The following is an 18,057-nucleotide window of genomic DNA, read 5'->3' as shown; positions in this document are numbered from 1 at the left end:
TCTAGGAAATATTTCAGGATCATGGAGAGAGACATTTACAAAGGGAAGTGTAGTACCCCAGTATGAAGTCAGTTAACATTCTTGACGGGATAGTAATATAGTTTAGCAAGATGATGATAAGATTTGTGGATTGGAAAACAATTAAGGTTTGTTTTTGTTTCTTAAAGTAACAAATGCAGTTTTTTTAAAATTGATCTATAGATAAAAACTACTCAGCAAGGCGAGTAACCATTTATTTCAGCTCCTTAATCTCTTAGAGCCATACCCTGGACAGTGTTCAGGAAGAGGGTTAATTTCATTATTTCACTTCATCCATGGTATTAGAGAAACAAGGCATGATTACCAATTTAGATGAAAAGTGTGGCTGGCAGCCAAATCCAGTCCCTAGATTCCGTATTTTTGCTTTAGTTCTTCTACTTTGCTGATGTAAGCTTTCATGGCATCTTCCCTGGTAGTTCCCTTCAGCTCATTCCATGCACCCCACTTGGCCCTGCCTTTGAGGTCCATCATCCCGGGCTGTTCTTTATCTATGTCACCCACAGTTGCTTGTTTGTAGCGGCTGTAGAGGAACAGCATCTCATCGTCTGCTGGCTTGCTCTTGAGGTGCTTAACTTCCTCAGCAGCTTTGTCAAACTCGGCCTGAGACATGGCGATGGGGTTGGTTACTTGCAAGGAGCTCACGGAGGCAGGGATGAGCAGGAAGAAGTAGCCAAAACAATTCAGGTTTTCTGAGATAATTTTTACAGCTTGGCTGAAACAATTTTTGACGTGAGATAATGTGTAATGAGTATAAATGTATTATTTATAATCAATTTGACATAGTTTCCTCTCCACCCCTGGAAAAAAAAAAAAGTTCACACATATAGACTAAATGCAAACTCAGGTGATTTCCCCAAACAACAGAAATGTCAACTATGGTGTTTTCTGTTAGGTGTCCCACTAAGCCTAATGTTCATTAAATTATCTGTGAAGGAACAGGATTTTTGTTTGTTTTCTCATTTTTCCATATGGTTTCTAATAGAGGGTCTGTCTCCTTTATTTACCTCAGATAGGTAGAGATTTTTTCCCTGGGGTCTCAGCATACACCTCTAGGTCCACGGTGAACCTTCTTTTTTTAAAAAAATATATTTTATTGATTTTTTACAGAGAGGAAGGGAGAGGGATAGAGAGCTAGAAACATCGATGAGAGAGAAACATCGACCAGCTGCCTCCTGCACACTCCCCACTGGGGATGTGCCTGCAACCAAGGCACATGCCCTTGACCGGAATCGAACCTGGGACCCTTCAGTCCACAGGCCAACGCTCTATCCACTGAGCCAAACCAGTCAGGGCCACAGTGAACCTTCTTTGACCATGACCAAGGGGACAGAAGTGGGGTGGAGGGGATCAATGTGGAAGAGGCGGACATCTGTAATACTTTAAACAATAAAGATAAATTTTTAAAAAGAATACAAAAGCAGTAGTTACTCCTAAAAAAATATATATGAAATATACTAGCATATTGTCTAATACACCGTTTAATATTAAATTTAATATTTCTATATAATAGAAATAATTTCCTTAAAATAAATCATTCTTGACTAACGAGGTTTCTTTTTTATTTATTTTTATTGATTTCAGAGGAAGGGAGAGATAGAAACATCAATGATGAGAGAGAATTATTGATTTGCTGCCTCCTGCACGCCCCCTACTGGAGATAGAGCCCACAAGCCAGGCATGTGCCCTTGACCAGAATCGAACCCGGAACCCTTCAGTCAGCAGGCCGACACTATTCACTGAGCCAAGCCAGCTAGGGATTGACTATTGAGCATTCTTGACAAGGGACTGGTGAGAAAAGCAAAGCTCCAACCAGAAGTCTGTCTAGAGATTAGCTGATAATGTAAAGCACTGAGAGGCTGACATATTCTTTTGTGAGAAGACTGAGATGTAACTGATAGTTCAGTTTCTCTGCCACAGTAGGTTGTTGCACATAATTATCCATAGACTTCATCAGATCTAAGAAAAAAGCCTGACACCCCATAGGAAATTAGGTTCCATGTGCTTAACGTCCCATCACAGCATGGAAAAACAAAAGCTTTGCAAGCTGTGATTAAGGGCTTTCTCTCTCTTTTTTTCTTTTCTGCAATTAGAATTCTGACTAGTTGAAAAGTCACATATGATCTCACTTGAATTTGCCAGCCTTTAGCTGAGACTCACATTGCTTTATATCTCACTGATACCCCAAAATAAGTAGTCCTGAGCCAAAGATATCAGCAGACATTAGAACACATTTTGATGTTACTAATAAAAGAGGGGAAGTACTAGATGATTAATCTGATAATTCCCTATTCCCAAGAAACATATACTGCTCAATAGGCATTTGCAAATCAGTGTTTCATCCACTATGTTCAACTATTGCTATTAGGAATTTGTGATTTCATTTGCAGTCTATCCAAATTTGGGAAATGCAGGATGTCAGGGGTTCTAACTAACCATTATGTAGTAAAACTAATAGTAGCAGACACACACTGCTTGTATTTTTCACTATCAAAATGAATTAAGGCTCTATTCATTAATACTGGGGACAACCAGGCAGTAAATTAGGAAGAACCTATTAGGTTTACCAAAGTAAAGGAGATTGCTTCTATTATCTATTTCTGGCTTATTTTCTAATGCAAATAGTGGTTATAGTTCATTTGGTCTGTGTGCAAGCTAAATCCCTTTTTCCCCTTTTTGTGAAAATTTATGTGCTCTTAATGGAGTTTTTTTCCCCCTAAGACTCTGATACAATGTTTTGTCCTTCGTTCTCACCTGCGATTTTTGCTACAGAAATGAATGACAGTCTACATTCAGAGTTCCTGGTCTATTAGAAGTGGGAATAGGGGGTAGAAGGTAAAATTTAACATAGTGCATTGCAATATGAAAGTGCTGTCAGTAATGAAGATACCCATAAGGGGATCCTGGGATACAGGGAAGAGTTCTCTGTGGGGAACATAAATAAAAGGAAAGTCTAATGTCTGAGAATCCACCAAGATGTTGCTACTGATACCAACCACAGAATTTATTTCAGTTGTGGAACAATATAGATAATAAATCTAAGAAAGGGATTCCCATTCATTCCTACAATTTTAGTTCTTTTTCATTAAAATAAAAAAAAAGTGTTCAGGCCCTGCGGATCTCAATAGACCACTTAAACAATGCAGTCATTAGAAATAAACATCAGGTATTGTGCATTCTTTTTATTAAGTCTTCATTAAACAATGCAGACATTACAACAAAGAACATAACATTTAATGGTTTTCATTTAGTCCTTCAAAGAAAGCTTTAAAGGAACTATAATTTCAAAGTGACCTAGCCAACTCTGTGAATTAGTGTACAGAACTATCACACATGTAGAGTTATCTCCTCCAATCTAGGGGGAGCATATAGGATACACAGGAAAAGTAACAGTATAAACAACAGTAAAAAATGGGTAAGTGGAAACAGCATATGGATGAAAACTTTATACCCATTTAAGATGTATACACCTTGCAAAGGAAAAATAATCCATTTCCAAGTCTCAGTTCTCTCCTTGTATTAAATGACATTTCCCCCTCTGTAACTAGAATTAGTTTTTGTTGGTTTTTCTCCAGAGTAAGATCACCTGGTTATTTGGGTGTTTATACTTCTGTTCACTAGTAGTCGATGCTATACTTTATATGTCCACATTCTCAAGGCTTCAAAATAAATTAGGTAGTAGCTCTGAAGGAAATGTGATAAGCTTCACCTTTCTACTGATTTTTAACTATGTCTCAGTGGTACCTATACTAGAACTAAGTGGCTTTATGCCTTATAAAAAGCAATGATTAATAACCACTAAGCAGAAAACTCAGGCTACAAGATTTTACCTACCTACCTGGGATTGGATTATTTTGATAAGATGGTGATACACAAATAGATTTTGATATAAGAAAACTAAAAGGTACGTTAAATATTGCTGAGACTAAGATTTTTAATTCCTGTTTCTGGTTGACCAGATGGAAGCATCTGCATATAAAAGCTAGAAGCAGAGTTTTACTGCATGAAGGAAGCCCTTTACCATTTATGAAAAGCCCAATGTGGTCTATACTTCACTCAGATAAACTGGTCCCTAGACACTGATCTTAGGGAAGGATGTGAGAGAATAACTCAGATTTAGATTTAGGGCTCAAAGGTTACTGAGACATAGGAAGGTATGGAGAGATATACTGAGTCTCGTCAGAGGAGAGTTAAGTAACCTGTTTAATCCTAGAACTGTCCCAGTAAAATATCATTTTCAAGCCAGGCCAGAATATCACTGGCCTCTGAAAGGTGAGATAAATGAAACATCACACCAGATGCATTCTTTGATATTCAGGTAGCACAGCTTTAGAAAAATACAATCCCAATACCACAAGTTTAAATTTATCCTGTTAACTCTAACATTTCTAAATAATTCCAAAACACTGAAAGAATGCTTAACTTAACACAACTTTCTATTGCCCCCAAAATAGGTTTTTGTATTTTAAGTGACTTACCAAAAAATGGATCTTATATTTTGGAGGTAAACTTGTTTTCTTATACAACCAAAACTCTTAAACTATCTTGGTAAATTATCTTTTTAACAGGTTATCTTTTCGTCTTCTGTAAAGATTTCACATTGTTTTATTTAATATTGTTTTTAAAAGTTAACACATTGTACACACTTTTAGCATTGCTGCATATTATTTGTAGTCTTATTTGGTATAGATCCCTTTCAGAGTTATTTTTGTATATTTACAGTGAATTAAAGTGAACAGACCCATTCCTCCCCCTCCTGATTAAAAATAAAAAGGAAAACAGGGAAAAAAAAATAAAAAACAAGAACAACAAAAGAGATTAGGTTCTGCCCTTATCATTCACTGTGGGGATGCAGTAGTCAGCTTTTTGCACCCATTCTCCATGCTAAGAAGAAAAAGAAAAAAAAAAAAGAAAAAGAAAAAGAAAAAAAAAACTTTCTGGGATTACTATGAAGTATTTTAAGAACCTCCAGTAGACTTCTGGATTTGTTCCTTTAAAATCAGGATACTCTGCCTTTGCTCAGGAGGCAGCATGGCAATTTGATCTGCAGTCAGTTGAAGAACCTGCATGATCAAAGCTGCCTTTTCTTGATCCTGTGGAGTTACTTGGCTCTGCCCAGGACTAAAACTGCTAGGCTGGCCTCCACTTTGCTTGCTTGCCCCCTGTACGCCTGTTCCCTGCATGCCTGCCCCTTGCATGCCTCCTCCCTGCATGCTTGCTCCCTGCATGCCTGCTCCCTGCATGCCTGCTCCCTGCATGCCTGCTCCCTGCATACCTGCTCCCTGCATGCCTGCTCCCTGCATACCTGCTCCCTGCATACCTGGTCCTTGCATGCCTGCTCCCTGCATACCTGGTCCTTGCATGCCTGCTCCCTGCATACCTGGTCCTTGCATGCCTGCTCCTTGCATGCCAGCTCCAGGATTTCCCACCCCTGAAATGCTTGGGACCTGCCTGGGTCCCTGTGGACCACCTGCCCCCATATTAATGGGACCAGGACCCTGGATTCCACTGGTCATAGGGCCTCTTGAACCGGGGCCAGGGCCCCGTATCTCCATTCCTCTTCCATCCATGCCTCTGGCTTCCATTGCACAGGTCTCCATTCCTCTTCTCTCCATCACTCGTGCCTCTAAGACCTCAGTTTCCATGGCTCGGGTCTCCATCCCTCGAGAGTCTCTACTACCTCTACCATCCAGAGGTAGAACCCTTTGATCTATCATCGGTCCTCTGGGCTCTCCAATTAGCATTCTGGGATCGGTGATTGGCCCTCCCCTCATCTCATGTGAGGAAGGGCCACGGCCGTCATGACCAGGGGCATGGTGCATGGGGGGGCCCTGATGAGGTGGCCCAAGATAGCCCCTGGGCTCCACTTCTCCAGTGTGAGTGACTGAAAGCAAAGTCCCTCCACGCGGGTCATTTGGAGCATCTCCCAACAACCCTCGAGGAGGTAGTCCACCAGCAGTCATGGGTCCACGTGGCATAGGAGCTCTAGGATCCGACATCTGCATCTGTCCCCGCTCCAAAGGCACAGGACCAACCACTGGCATTCCAACTTGGGGCTGCAGAGTTCCACCAGGAGTTAAAGAACCAGGTCCAGGAACTGCAGCTGGCATGGGCCCCGGGGCCGGAATTCCACCCTGGATAGGGGTCTGCATCAGAGGAGGGATGTCTTTCACAGGTCTTCTAGCCAAATGCTGGGGCTGAGGAGCTGGAGGGTTTTGCTGGTTCAGCAACACATTAGGTCCTGGACAGAGCCCAGGGCCAGGGCCAGGGCCAGGGCCAGAGACGGGGCCAGCGACGGGGCCGGCGACAGGTCCAGCAACAGGACCAGCGACAGGGCCAGACACAGGCTGAGATTTGCCTGGGATCAGCGGTGTAACGTGTATCTTGCGATGCAGAATTTTCAGAGCAATCTCTGGGTCCATGATTCTCATCACTACTTGCGCCTGCAACAGCGCATAAGCCAGTTGCGGGTTCTGAAGCAACATGTTTCGCGCTTCCTGGTGGCTGTTTTGGACACAGAGCTTCATCTGCTTCATCAGCTCAAACATCTGCTCCGGGGGCAGACTAGCGACTGCTCGGGTAATTGACTCAGGGGCGTCCTCCGGATCGATGGGGTCCCCATAGGGGGAGTCAATGATGGGCGCCGCAGGCCCCAAGCTCTTCAACTCCTCCTTGTTCTTTTCACTGGCAGCATTGTCCACCCGCAGCGCCCGGCCGCTGAACTCCCGCCCATTCAGGTTCCGCATGGCACTAAGCGCGGTCTCCTGGTCTTGGTACTCGCAGAAGCCATAACCCTTGGGTTTCCCCGTCTCTCTATCGTATACGAGCCGGAAACTGACCACGGAACCAACCTCCGAAAAAATGTCCTTTAACTGCTCCTCGGTGGCCTCATACGGAATGTTCCCCACGAACACGGAACGCAGCGATCGATCCATGGCCGGGTCTCTCACCGACAAACTCGACATGATTCCGGCCGTGCAAGCAGCGGCGAGCGGGATCCCAGCGAGTCGTCCTTCTCCGACCCACACTTCCGCTGAGCAACGGAAGGGGCTCTTCAATTCCGGGTAGAAACCTCACCAGGGCGCCGAAGTCGTTCCGCCCGCCCGCGGAATCTGCACTTGTACGTTCCTCTAAACTAGCCGATGCTTTCTGTCCCTCGTCTACGCGGCTCTGCCAGCGACTTATTACCTAGAGTAGACGCACGATTCCTTTCTCGTCTCTTACTGCGTAGACTCCTGTCGCGGCACCGTTCCTCGCCAGGAAAAGCTTGGTGCGCATTAACCACAGTAAAGATGGCCGCAGAGACTTCACCATGGCAACAAGAGACTGCGCCCCCTCCCTGACGTCAAGGGCCCCGCCGGCTTCCGTTCGCCCGCGCGGGAAACCGCCGACCGAAAGCCGCGTGGGGCTGCCTTTTCTTTATGCTGATAACAGGTGTTTCCATAGAGCCGTTTCTGCTTGTCAGCTACAGGAAAGTGTAATCGTTTCTAAGCACATTTCGGATTTGCTCCTTAAACTACAAAGGGAATAGGAAAATATTTTTGGAAAATAGCTTCCCAGAAACACAAGCCGAAAGTGTGCGCGGCTTCATCCCCGCCCCCATCCTCTCCCTCCGCTAACCGCTGTGGCTCGGTGGTCGGCCCTTGCAAGTTTTTCTCTGTGCATGCAGGCTGCAGTCGAGCTATTCATAATATTTTTTTCTTTAACCGATAATAATATTAACGATGAATAATAAATAACGTTTATGGCTGCAGCTGCAGAGTATGAATTAAATTGAGCAATTCTTACTTGTATATTGTAGGCGTTTATATTGGTTCTGATTGTTATAAACTGATGCAATAATTTTACCTCTACTATGAAGCGAAGAGCAAACTATAGTGATTTCAGTCTGTTGCGAGTTTTGTTGGCAGAAATTGTGTATATTTGTGTGTGTTTGTGTGTGTTTCCCCCACCCCCATTTAACAAAACTGAAGCTTGTAGAGGTCTAGGTAATTTGCTGAGCAGCCAGTAAATGGCAAAGCCAGAATTTCTACACAGGTATGGTCTATTATAGCTCCAGAGCTGCGCTGCCCCTTACGGTAGCCACTAGCCACCTGTAGCTATTTGAGTACTTCCAATGTGGCTAGTTTGATTGAGAAATTGAACTTTTAATTTAATTTATTTATTATTAATATAAACATCAAAACCGAAACATAGGCTACTGGAAATTTTTTTAGTATGTTTGAAACAATTTAGGTATAGTATCTACTTTTGCAATGATAAGTTATATTTAATCTAAATAAAAATCAAGTATATCCAGTTAAAATTTAACACTCTGAGATGTGCTATATGTGTAAAATACAGGCAATATTTTGAAGAGAATATTTTGAAATGTAAAATCTCATTAACTTTATATTGTTTACATGTTGAAGGGATATTTTAATATGTAAGGTTAAACAAAATATGATTTAACATTAATATCACTTATTTCAGTTTTTAAAATGTGGTTCAGCCGAAACCGGTTTGGCTCAGTGGATAGAGCGTCGGCCAGCCTGCAGACTGAAAGGTCCCAGGTTTGATTCCGGTCAAGGGCATGTACCTGGGTTGAGGGCACATCCCCAGTAGGAGATGTGCAGGAGGCAGCTGATCGTTGTTTCTCTCTCATCGATGTTTCTAACTCTATCTCTCTCCCTTCCTCTCTGTAAAAAAATCAATAAAATATATTTTTAAAAAATGTGGCTCATTAGGAAAATTTAAATTACATAGGTGGATTATATGTCTATGAACTGCACTGCTCCAAAGCCTAAGACTTAATTCCTAAACAGGGAATCATTTTATTCCACATATGCCTTTTTTAAAAGATTTATTTCAGAGAGGAAGGGAAAGGGAAAGAGAGATAGAAACATCAATGATGAGAGAGAATCATTGATTGGCTGCCTCCTGCTCGCCCCGCACTGAGGATTGAGCCCACAACCTGGGTATGTGCCCTGACCAGGAATCAAACCGTGACCTCCTGATTCATAGATCGACCCTCAACCACTGAGCCATGATGGCAGGGCTCACATATGCCTTTTGAAGGAATTATGAAACTTTAAATTTCATCAAAAACTGTGTTATGTATCATAGGTGTATATCATATACAGTTTAATGTATAGATCTGAAATGAATATGAAGGGTTAGCCACAAATAAGGCAAAGCCTTCATTTACCTTTAAATGTTTTAATTTTTCTTTAAAACAGGCTTGGGCATAGCTATTTATTCATGATAACTGATATCTGCAAGTGATAAAAGTGTATATCACCTAATAAAATCTTCCTGCTCCATCAAAAGAAATAGAATAGTGACTGCTATCAATGTTTTTCCCCCTGATTCTTTCATTGGAGGTGGAGCAGGGGTGAAGGGAGTTAAGAAAGATATCATTTGGGAAAACTAAACAAGTCTATTTGTCTTATTCCCATACTATCTCTCTAGAGAGTATCCATGGCTTTTTTACACACATTCTGTCGAGGACAACTTAGACATCCATTATGTGTGTAATTGTGTGTATGTTAAATGTAGTAACCATGAGGATGGTAATAGGCTATTGGAATAAATTATGAAGATTTAAAAAGATTGCACTGCTTCTCTGGCAGTTTCTTGACTTGCTGCTGCTATTTATATCCCAGGGGGGCTCACACTAGAGCAGGCATCAGAACCACCTGGAGCCATGGCTTAATCAGATTGCTGGGTCTCTTCACCTCTCCTGCCTGGTTCTGACTCAGTATTTCTGAGGTGAGAATGGAGAATTTGCCTTCCTAACAAGTTCACAAGTGATGCTGATGCCATTGGTCTGGGGACCCCACTTTAAGAATCATTGATCTAAACCAGTGATGGCAAACCTTTTGAGCTCGGCGTGTCAGCATTTTGAAAAACCCTAACTTAACTCTGGTGCCGTGTCACTTATAGAAATTTTTTGATATTTGCAACCATAGTAAAACAAAGATTTATATTTTTGATATTTATTTGCTGGAGGCTGGTCCATCCTTACTGCTTGACACAGTCGCTGCAGGGAAGAAACATCTGCACAGCATATGTTTCAAGGGACCTGGGGTATATGGCATACTGTTCTTAATATGTTTGCTCCCCTTCTTAGCGCTATGTGTTTTAACCAAGGTCACCTCTCCGAGAAAGGTTGTTTCCCCAGGTGGGGATTTTTTCCTGGAGTTAGGGATTAACAGGACTAAGGAAGGGAATAAAACCCCTTAAGTAAGTGCCAGGCGGGTAATTAATCACTTTAACTATGAACAATCACGCTTAAGCTACATAATCTTTACTTAGGATAATCTCCTTCAGTTACTTCCTTGTAGCTTAACAGAACAATAGAGTAGTGACCTTGGAATGGAGATAACAAACGCCCTAACCTTTGGAATAGAATGGATAGGATTAAAATCAACTGGTATAAATACAGATGTAACAGGAGGAGAAAAAAAACAGAACCTGGTGGGAGAACCTCGCTATGCTGATCAACTGAACGCTGTCTCTGTGTCATTCCTTCTTCGCCGACTCCGTCCACACCTTTGGGAACCCCTGGACCTGATGGGGTTGGACCCCAACATTTATTTTATATATTTAAATGCCATTTAACAAAGAAAAATCAACCAAAAAAATGAGTTCACGTGTCACCTCTGACATGCATGTCATAGGTTTGCCATCACTGATCTAAACAGAGGGACTTGAAGTGTTTAATTTTTTTTTTCATTTGTATCAGGCCAACCTAAATTTAGTACACTCTGTTAAAAAGTATGAGATATTAGTCGTCTTAAAAAAGTATAATACTTTTTAGTGCTGGTCAGTGTGTGCAGTGGTTAGAGGGCCAGCCCTCACACTAAAGGGTCATGTGTTTGATTCCTGGTCAAGGGCACATATACCTGAGTTGCAGGCTTCTTCCCCAGGCCTGGTCGGGGTGTGTGCAGGAGGCAACCAATCAATGTGTCTATCTCACATCAATGTTACTCTCCCCCGCCTCCACCTCCCTGACTCCCTTCCACTCTCTCTAAAACTCAATGGAAAAAATATCCCCAGGTGAAGATTAACAAAAAATTCATTATTACTTTAATGCTGACCTAATACCACTAGTACTTGCTGATCCCACATTGAAGATATCCTGGGCTTAAACAATGGTTAAATCGAGTAGTTGAGGAGCTCTGGGAACATACAGGCAGGGAGAAGCATGACTAGAAGATTGTGCTCTTGGTCATAGGTCTTCTGTGTTCTCTTTCAAACTAGAAGAATGGTTTGATATGGCTCCATTCACAGAGGACCAGTGTGACCCAGCACATAGCTCAATGCTCAGGACACATAAATTATTACTTATAATGAACTGAGTGGCCTAGAATTGCCAAGCACTTTTAGGAACCAATGTACATTTCTGTTACCAGCATAGCTCTAACCTGGAAGAACTTCCTTTTTTATGACTTTCTTTGATCCCATAATGTTTTAACTTTAAATATTTATAGCATGACATACACTCTGAAGAAAAATGCACATGACATCTTACACATTCAGGGATCAATTCTTTCAATAAATCAAAATATCAACTGTACTAAGAGTGATTTTTAAACAAATACAACAGGGCATATGGCCAAATGGGAGCTGTCCTTCAAAGTAATCACTTACAGAAGCTAAACTGGCAGGCCTCCATTTTTCAAAATGATTCTGAAACTCCTACCCTGAAATTGTTTCAGGGCTCATTTCTAACTCAATGGTATCCTTGTTTTCAACCAAGAACAGCGTTATGCACTAAATCACCTAACTTTCTGACCTGACATGGCCAAAATATGATAGTAAATATTTCCACATATCAAGTCTTACATCAGAATGTAAAGATTCTATGGGCTTTGTGGGCATTAAAACATTATTCACCAGCCCTGGCTGGTGTTGCTCATTGGAGCATCGTCCAGTACACCAGAGAGTGGCAGGTTTCATTCCTGGTCAGGGCACATATCCAGGTTGGGGGAGGGTGGTCAATACCCAGTTGGGGCACATGCAGGAGATGGCCTATAGATATTTCTTTCTCACATTGATGTTTCTCTCTCTCCATCTCTCTCCTCTCTCCCTCTCTCTAAAATCAATTTTAAAAATTACCATAGATTAATGGACAGGTTCTAAAGATAGGTACTAAAAATATTTTTAGCTATGACAGGCATTTTTGAAATAAGTGTATTCGACCTTCAAGGGATAGATTAAAATGTACTCCTCCACAGAGTTCTCCTTAATCTCCCTCCTCCTTTCTGCAGATTGGAAGTTCATTTCCTTTAGATATAAACCATTCCTTATCTGTACCTTTTAATGAGAGTAACTCCTCTAGCTTTTACTAGAATTGTGATTTTCTAAACTATAGCATTATTCAAGGAAGGAGCTGGAGTCCTCTTTGTTAATGAACAAAGTGCCTTATATTTGTTCTTTGGTTCCATAAATATTTATTCTAGGTTCTAGCAATACAACAGGGAAAAAGACAGACATTACAATAAAACATAGGTTCTTTAAGTGTAGTTCCTGGACCAACATGAGCATCATATAGAAACATCTTAGAAATGCAAACTTTGGTGCCTGACTTCAAGCCTACTGCATCAGAAACTCTTGGATGGTGGGAGTGATGTGTGTGTGCAAGTGTGTGCATGTGCTTTCTGAAATTTCTTTCAACAAGCCTCCCAGGTGATTCTGATACAGGCTAAAGTTCAAGAACCACTGAACTAAAGGAAGATAATCATTTGTCTTCTTCACCATCATATCTTCAGCATCTAGGACAAAGCTTAGCACAGGTGGGTACTCATTATATATTGAATCCATGATGGGAAGTGACTTGAGAGGTAGCTAATTCACAAACCCTTCATTTTACCCAAGAGGAAATCTGTGGCATTAAAGATCATGCCCCAAATCAGAATGGGGACCTGCTGCCAGAACCCTTGTCATTTTATTCTTAGGTCAGTGAGACTTGTTCCATGTTACTATTTGATAAAATAGATATGAAGCATTAGAGACAGAGAAGAGTGGTAACGTGTAATCACCAGGAACATCTTCCTGATGAGGTTGTGATTAAAGGGATGGTTTATAATCAGATGTGCATTAACAGAAGATGAGGAGAATAAGCCAAGAGCTAGATAGAGCCAAGACATGAAATTGAAAACTGGTGTTTTTGATACTCTCAGAGGAAACGAATAGAGAGTTGGTGAATAGCGGTGATCAAAGATAGTCTTTGGGGCAAATTACAACAAGGACTTAAAGATCAGATTCATGAATCTAAATTTGATCTGAGAGTCAGCAGACTTTCTTCTATCTTTCTGAAACATGGACCGAGAATAATAATGGCAGAGGTCTAAGAATGCTAATCTTACACAGTTCTTTGCAATGATACCTGTTACACTTGGACTATTCTTTTTAATCTAATATATATAAAAGCCTAAGCGACTGTTCAACCGGTAGCTATGATGTGCACTGACCACCAGGGGGAAGACACTCCGACCAGTAGGTTAGCTTGCTGCTGTGGTCCAGCTGATCAGTACTTGGGGAGACTGGCTGGACACGCCCTGGAGCCCTCCCGTGGCCCCTCCCTGGCCCCGATCGTGCACCAGTGGGGTCCCTTGGCCTGGCCTGCACCCTCTCGCAATTTGGGACCCCTTGGGGGATGTCAGAGAGCCAATTTTGGCCCGATCCCTGCAGGCCAGGCCAAGGGACCCCACCGGTGCACTAATCTAGTTTATTATAATTTTATTTAAATTATGGCAGTTGGTCTTTCTACATTTAACATCTATAACATGGCCTCATTCTTATTACTCACACGTTCTCATATTCTCCTTTGGCTAGATTGTGCCACTCATTTGTTATGTTTCATACATGATTTGTGCTTTTCAACCTCCTAGCTTTTACTCATACTATTTTTTGTTGTTGTTGGTAATTTTTTCTTTTATCTCTTTCTTTTCTCATCTCCCCCTGCCCCTCCAGTGTATAAATTCTTTTGTCTTTCAATGCTAACCTCAGACATTATTTCTTTTACAGCAGAGTAGTGATTATCTTTTCTCTTGTACTAGAGGTACCAATATTCTTGTGCTACCACTTAAGCATAGAACCCATATCTCATTTCTATTTTCATATTGCTTAGCCCAGTGCCTTGTATATTACAAACATTCAGTAAATATTTTTTAAATTAATGCAAGATCATCTTATTCCAGATTACATAGTTACCAAATGATAATTTAATGCTTTCAGCTTACAAAACACTTTCCTTTGGGTTCTCTCATCTGTTCTTGACAACAATTTTGTGGGGTGCATACCTTTATATACTAATTTTAAAGATGTGGAAACTTAGAGAACAGTTACCTAAAACTTTATCTAACAATGGACTCACTCAAAATACAGATACTATTCATAACAACTCTGAGCACTTAATACAGAGCTGGCCCTCTCATAAATGCTTTATAGAATACATTGTTTTGTTTAATACTTTCAACAACCCTTCTGAGATAGGCAGCCATAGTATCTGAATTTATAGCTAAAGAAATATAGAGGCACAAAGCTGTTAAATAGTGTGCCCATTTTAACTGGCAGAGACAAGATGTTAACACACATAATTTGACTCAAAGAACTCAAGCTCTTACATTATTCCATTAGTTTCCCAAGGATACATAGCCAGGGAGTGGCAGAGCTACAGCCTAAGATCAGGTCTTTGATTTTAAACTTCTCATTTCACAATGAGTGCCTTAATCACAGGTTATGGGGCCTGGGCACAATCCCCCTTGGCCTTTTGCCTGATTGAGTGTAACTAATTGCAATTTTGACATCACAATCAGTACTGTGACAACAGATGGACTATAAAATGTAAAGACTGCAGCAATTGGGAAAAATGTTACTTTTTTCAATTTACAGGGCTATAGTTAAATATCAAATAAGAATTTTTAAAAAGCACCCAGTTAGATAGGTAATGAATATGTTTTTCATAAAATGAAAGAGCCCACATTTCTCAAATCCCAAATTAGGTTGTTTCATGACATTTCCCCCCCCACAATTTAAAAAATGTATTTAATAGGAAACAACATACTGAGAATAATGATTTAATTTACTTATACATGAGAAGAATGGCTTTTATTGACAAGAGGAAGATTTCATGCATTTGGAACTACCAGGAATATGCCATTTCAGGACTAGAGATTGGACAGAAGCAAATGCTCTCTCTGGAAAGACAGATTTCAACCTCATTTTTAAAAATAGATGGGGGTGGGGGGGAATGAGGCCCAGGGAAGACAAGGGGCTCCACTAGGGCCAGGTGCCTACTTACTGGCCTAGCTTGTAGTGGGATTTAGATAATCAGACTTTCCCTTCCAAACTATGCTCCCAGAACTCTGAAAGACAGTGGAGTGAAGGAGTTAAGAACAGACTTTAATTTTAGAGAGATTTGGCTTGGCTGTCTAGCTCAAGTACCTGGGTAGCCTTGGACAAATCTCTGTGCTTCCATTTTTGCATCATTTAAATGAGAATAATATCACCTGTATTAGATTATTATGTGGAATATATAGCAAATGTTATCATTACTTATTTTGCGCAGTAATTGTCAACCTACATTTGTTATGTAGAATTAATAGTAGTAGATGAAGCAGCATCTTAAGTGCAAAGAAACCCAAGTTTTAGTCTAATGCTATTTTTTGTTTTGTGTATATCTTCATTTTTATCTTTAAAGGGGTGGACTGGGTAAATGAATGGACTATTTTCAGAATATATCATTTTTAAAACTGTACAGAGACCACCTTGGATAACATTTTAACTTAACTTATGGTAGATTTATAGTTGAACATGGATAATTTTCAGGCGCTATCCCATTAGACACTTCAGTGAGAATTGTACTGCTCATTTTGGTGTTCATTAAGTTCTTATACTAAATGAAATGCACTCTTCAAATATTTAGTGGCTGAATTTCCACGGATTCATTTTTTCTTAAAAAGGGCCTGCCTGAAGTTTGTGGAACATCCAGGCTTGTACAAAACTGCACAGGCCTGGCACACAGGCTGCCTATCTGAGCATCTGTTCAGGACGTCATTAGGACTACTACTTCGGAGTGCGCCCTGGCGGACATAGGCCATTTATTCAGACATGGAAGTGCATAACTAACTAGACAAGAAGCAGAGCTGCCTTATTCTTGCTTCAGGCTGTCACCTGAAAGAACAGAGGGGAAGGAGGCATGAACTGTAGAAAAGTACAAGTCCTGAAACCAGTTCTCGAATAAAGACATCCTTTAGGTTTAAGATGAACAACTCATGGATCTTTGTTTCTGTGACCAGAGAAATCCACTACCCAGCATCAGAGACATGTCTGAACTGCGATGCGCTTCAGAAGTCAGGCTGGTATCTTCCTTCGGAGGCTCAGTTAGCCTATAGGATGAGCCTATATTTGTACCAAGTCACAGGAAAGAGGACTTCCTGAAATATTTGATTGAGGGCTCAGGTTGTTAAAACAAAACAACAGCGTGACAGAATGTATTTTGAATGATCACATGTGATGAATCCTTGAGAAATGTTACTTCAGAGTGCCATTTCAAATTGGCCACAAAACAATTCAATTCCCAGAGTCAAAAATTAGATAAAAACATAAAATCCAATGTTTGTGGGAATTTAGTAGTTAGCGCTTTTTGGTACAAGTACAGAAAACAACTCCAACCATGGTATGCAAAAGAGGTAATGGTGGGATTTTAATATGGTTGCCCCCCCCCATCTGTCCAATGGATATGTTCCGAGACCCCCAGTTCATAGATAGTACGAAACCCCATATACACTATGTCTTTTCCTATACATGTATACTTATGATAAAGCTTAATTTATGAATTAAGCATAGTAGATTAACAATAACTAATAATAATATAGAAGAATTATAACAATATACCACAATAAGTTATATGAATGTGGTCTCTCAAGGTCTCTTGTACTTTACTCACCCTCTTTTGATGATATGAGTGGGTAAAATGCTTATGGGTAAAATGAAGTGAGGTGAGTGATGCAGGTAGGCATTGTGACATAGTGTTAGCTCCTATAAGGGTTACTTGGAATCAAGCGCTGAAATGCCAGGGCCCATCTGATAACCCAGACAGCAACTGAGTGACCATTGGAGGTGGGGAACAGGGAGGAGAGCACATAGAGCAGTGATGGTGAACCTATGACACGCGTGTCAGAGGTGACACGCGAACTCATTTTTTTGGTTGATTTTTCTTTGTTAAATGGCATTTAAATATATAAAATAAATATCAAAATATAAATCTTTGTTTTACTATGGTTGCAAATATCAAAAAATTCCTATATGTGACACGGCACCAGAGTTAAGTTAGGGTTTTTCAAAATGCTGACACGCCGAGCTCAAAAGGTTCGCCATCGCTGACATAGAGTGTGGCTACACCAGACAGAGGGATGAGTACGTTCTCGGAGGGCTAGAGTGGGGCAGCGTGAGATATCATGCCACTGAGAATGGTCCGCAATCAAAAACTTGTGATAGTTTATTTTTGCAATTTTCCATTTAATATTCTCAGACTGCAGTTGACCTCAGGTAACTGAAACTATGGAAAGCGAAACTGCAGATGAGGGGAATCTACTTACTGTTATCTCTCAGAACCTACATGCAGAGGATTAGTCTGCTCCGGCTGCCACTACAAAATGCCATAGACTGGGTGATTTAAACAAGCGGAATTAATTTATTTTCTCTCAGTTCTGGAAGCTGGAAGTCTAAGACCAAGATGCCAGCATGTTCGCTTTCTCCAGAGGCCTCTCCGCCACCTTCTCACTGTGGACCCACATGGTCTTTCCTCTCTGTGTGCAAATCCCTTGTGTCTCTTCCACTTCTTACAAAGATACCAGTCATATTGGATTAGGGCACAACCAAATAAGTAACATTGGAGGTTAGGGTTTTGACATATGAATTTGGTTGGGGGAAGGCACAACACGCAGCCACGCAGTCATCTTTAGGAAATGGGCAATTATAACACATTCAGAATGCTCTATTCCCATTCTCTCTCTCTCTCTCTCTCTCTCT

The 18,057-nt window shown here is 41.0% G+C and overlaps 1 protein-coding gene and 1 pseudogene across 1 annotated transcript; both read right to left on the bottom strand.

The window, feature by feature from the left end:
• Window positions 1–264: 264 nt before the first annotated feature.
• On the bottom strand, window positions 265–675 carry LOC102430687 (annotated as a pseudogene).
• Window positions 676–3,198: 2,523 nt separating this feature from the next.
• On the bottom strand, window positions 3,199–7,279 carry LOC102429958 (cleavage stimulation factor subunit 2 tau variant). Its single transcript, XM_014445943.2, has one exon. It carries the CDS (start codon window positions 6,999–7,001, stop codon window positions 4,995–4,997), a length of 2,007 nt encoding a protein of 668 aa, XP_014301429.1. The 5' UTR covers window positions 7,002–7,279; the 3' UTR covers window positions 3,199–4,994.
• Window positions 7,280–18,057: the final 10,778 nt, after the last annotated feature.

This window comes from Myotis lucifugus, unplaced genomic scaffold (assembly GCF_000147115.1).
Source record: "Myotis lucifugus unplaced genomic scaffold, Myoluc2.0 scaffold_488, whole genome shotgun sequence".
Lineage (NCBI taxonomy): Eukaryota > Metazoa > Chordata > Mammalia > Chiroptera > Vespertilionidae > Myotis > Myotis lucifugus.
This window is presented reverse-complemented; position numbering and strand designations above follow the sequence as displayed.

What these genes read in the sequence shown, in the direction of transcription:
- LOC102429958 (XM_014445943.2), bottom strand. Translation starts at nt 7,001, where the DNA reads ATGTCGAGTTTGTCGGTGAGAGACCCGGCCATGGATCGATCGCTGCGT.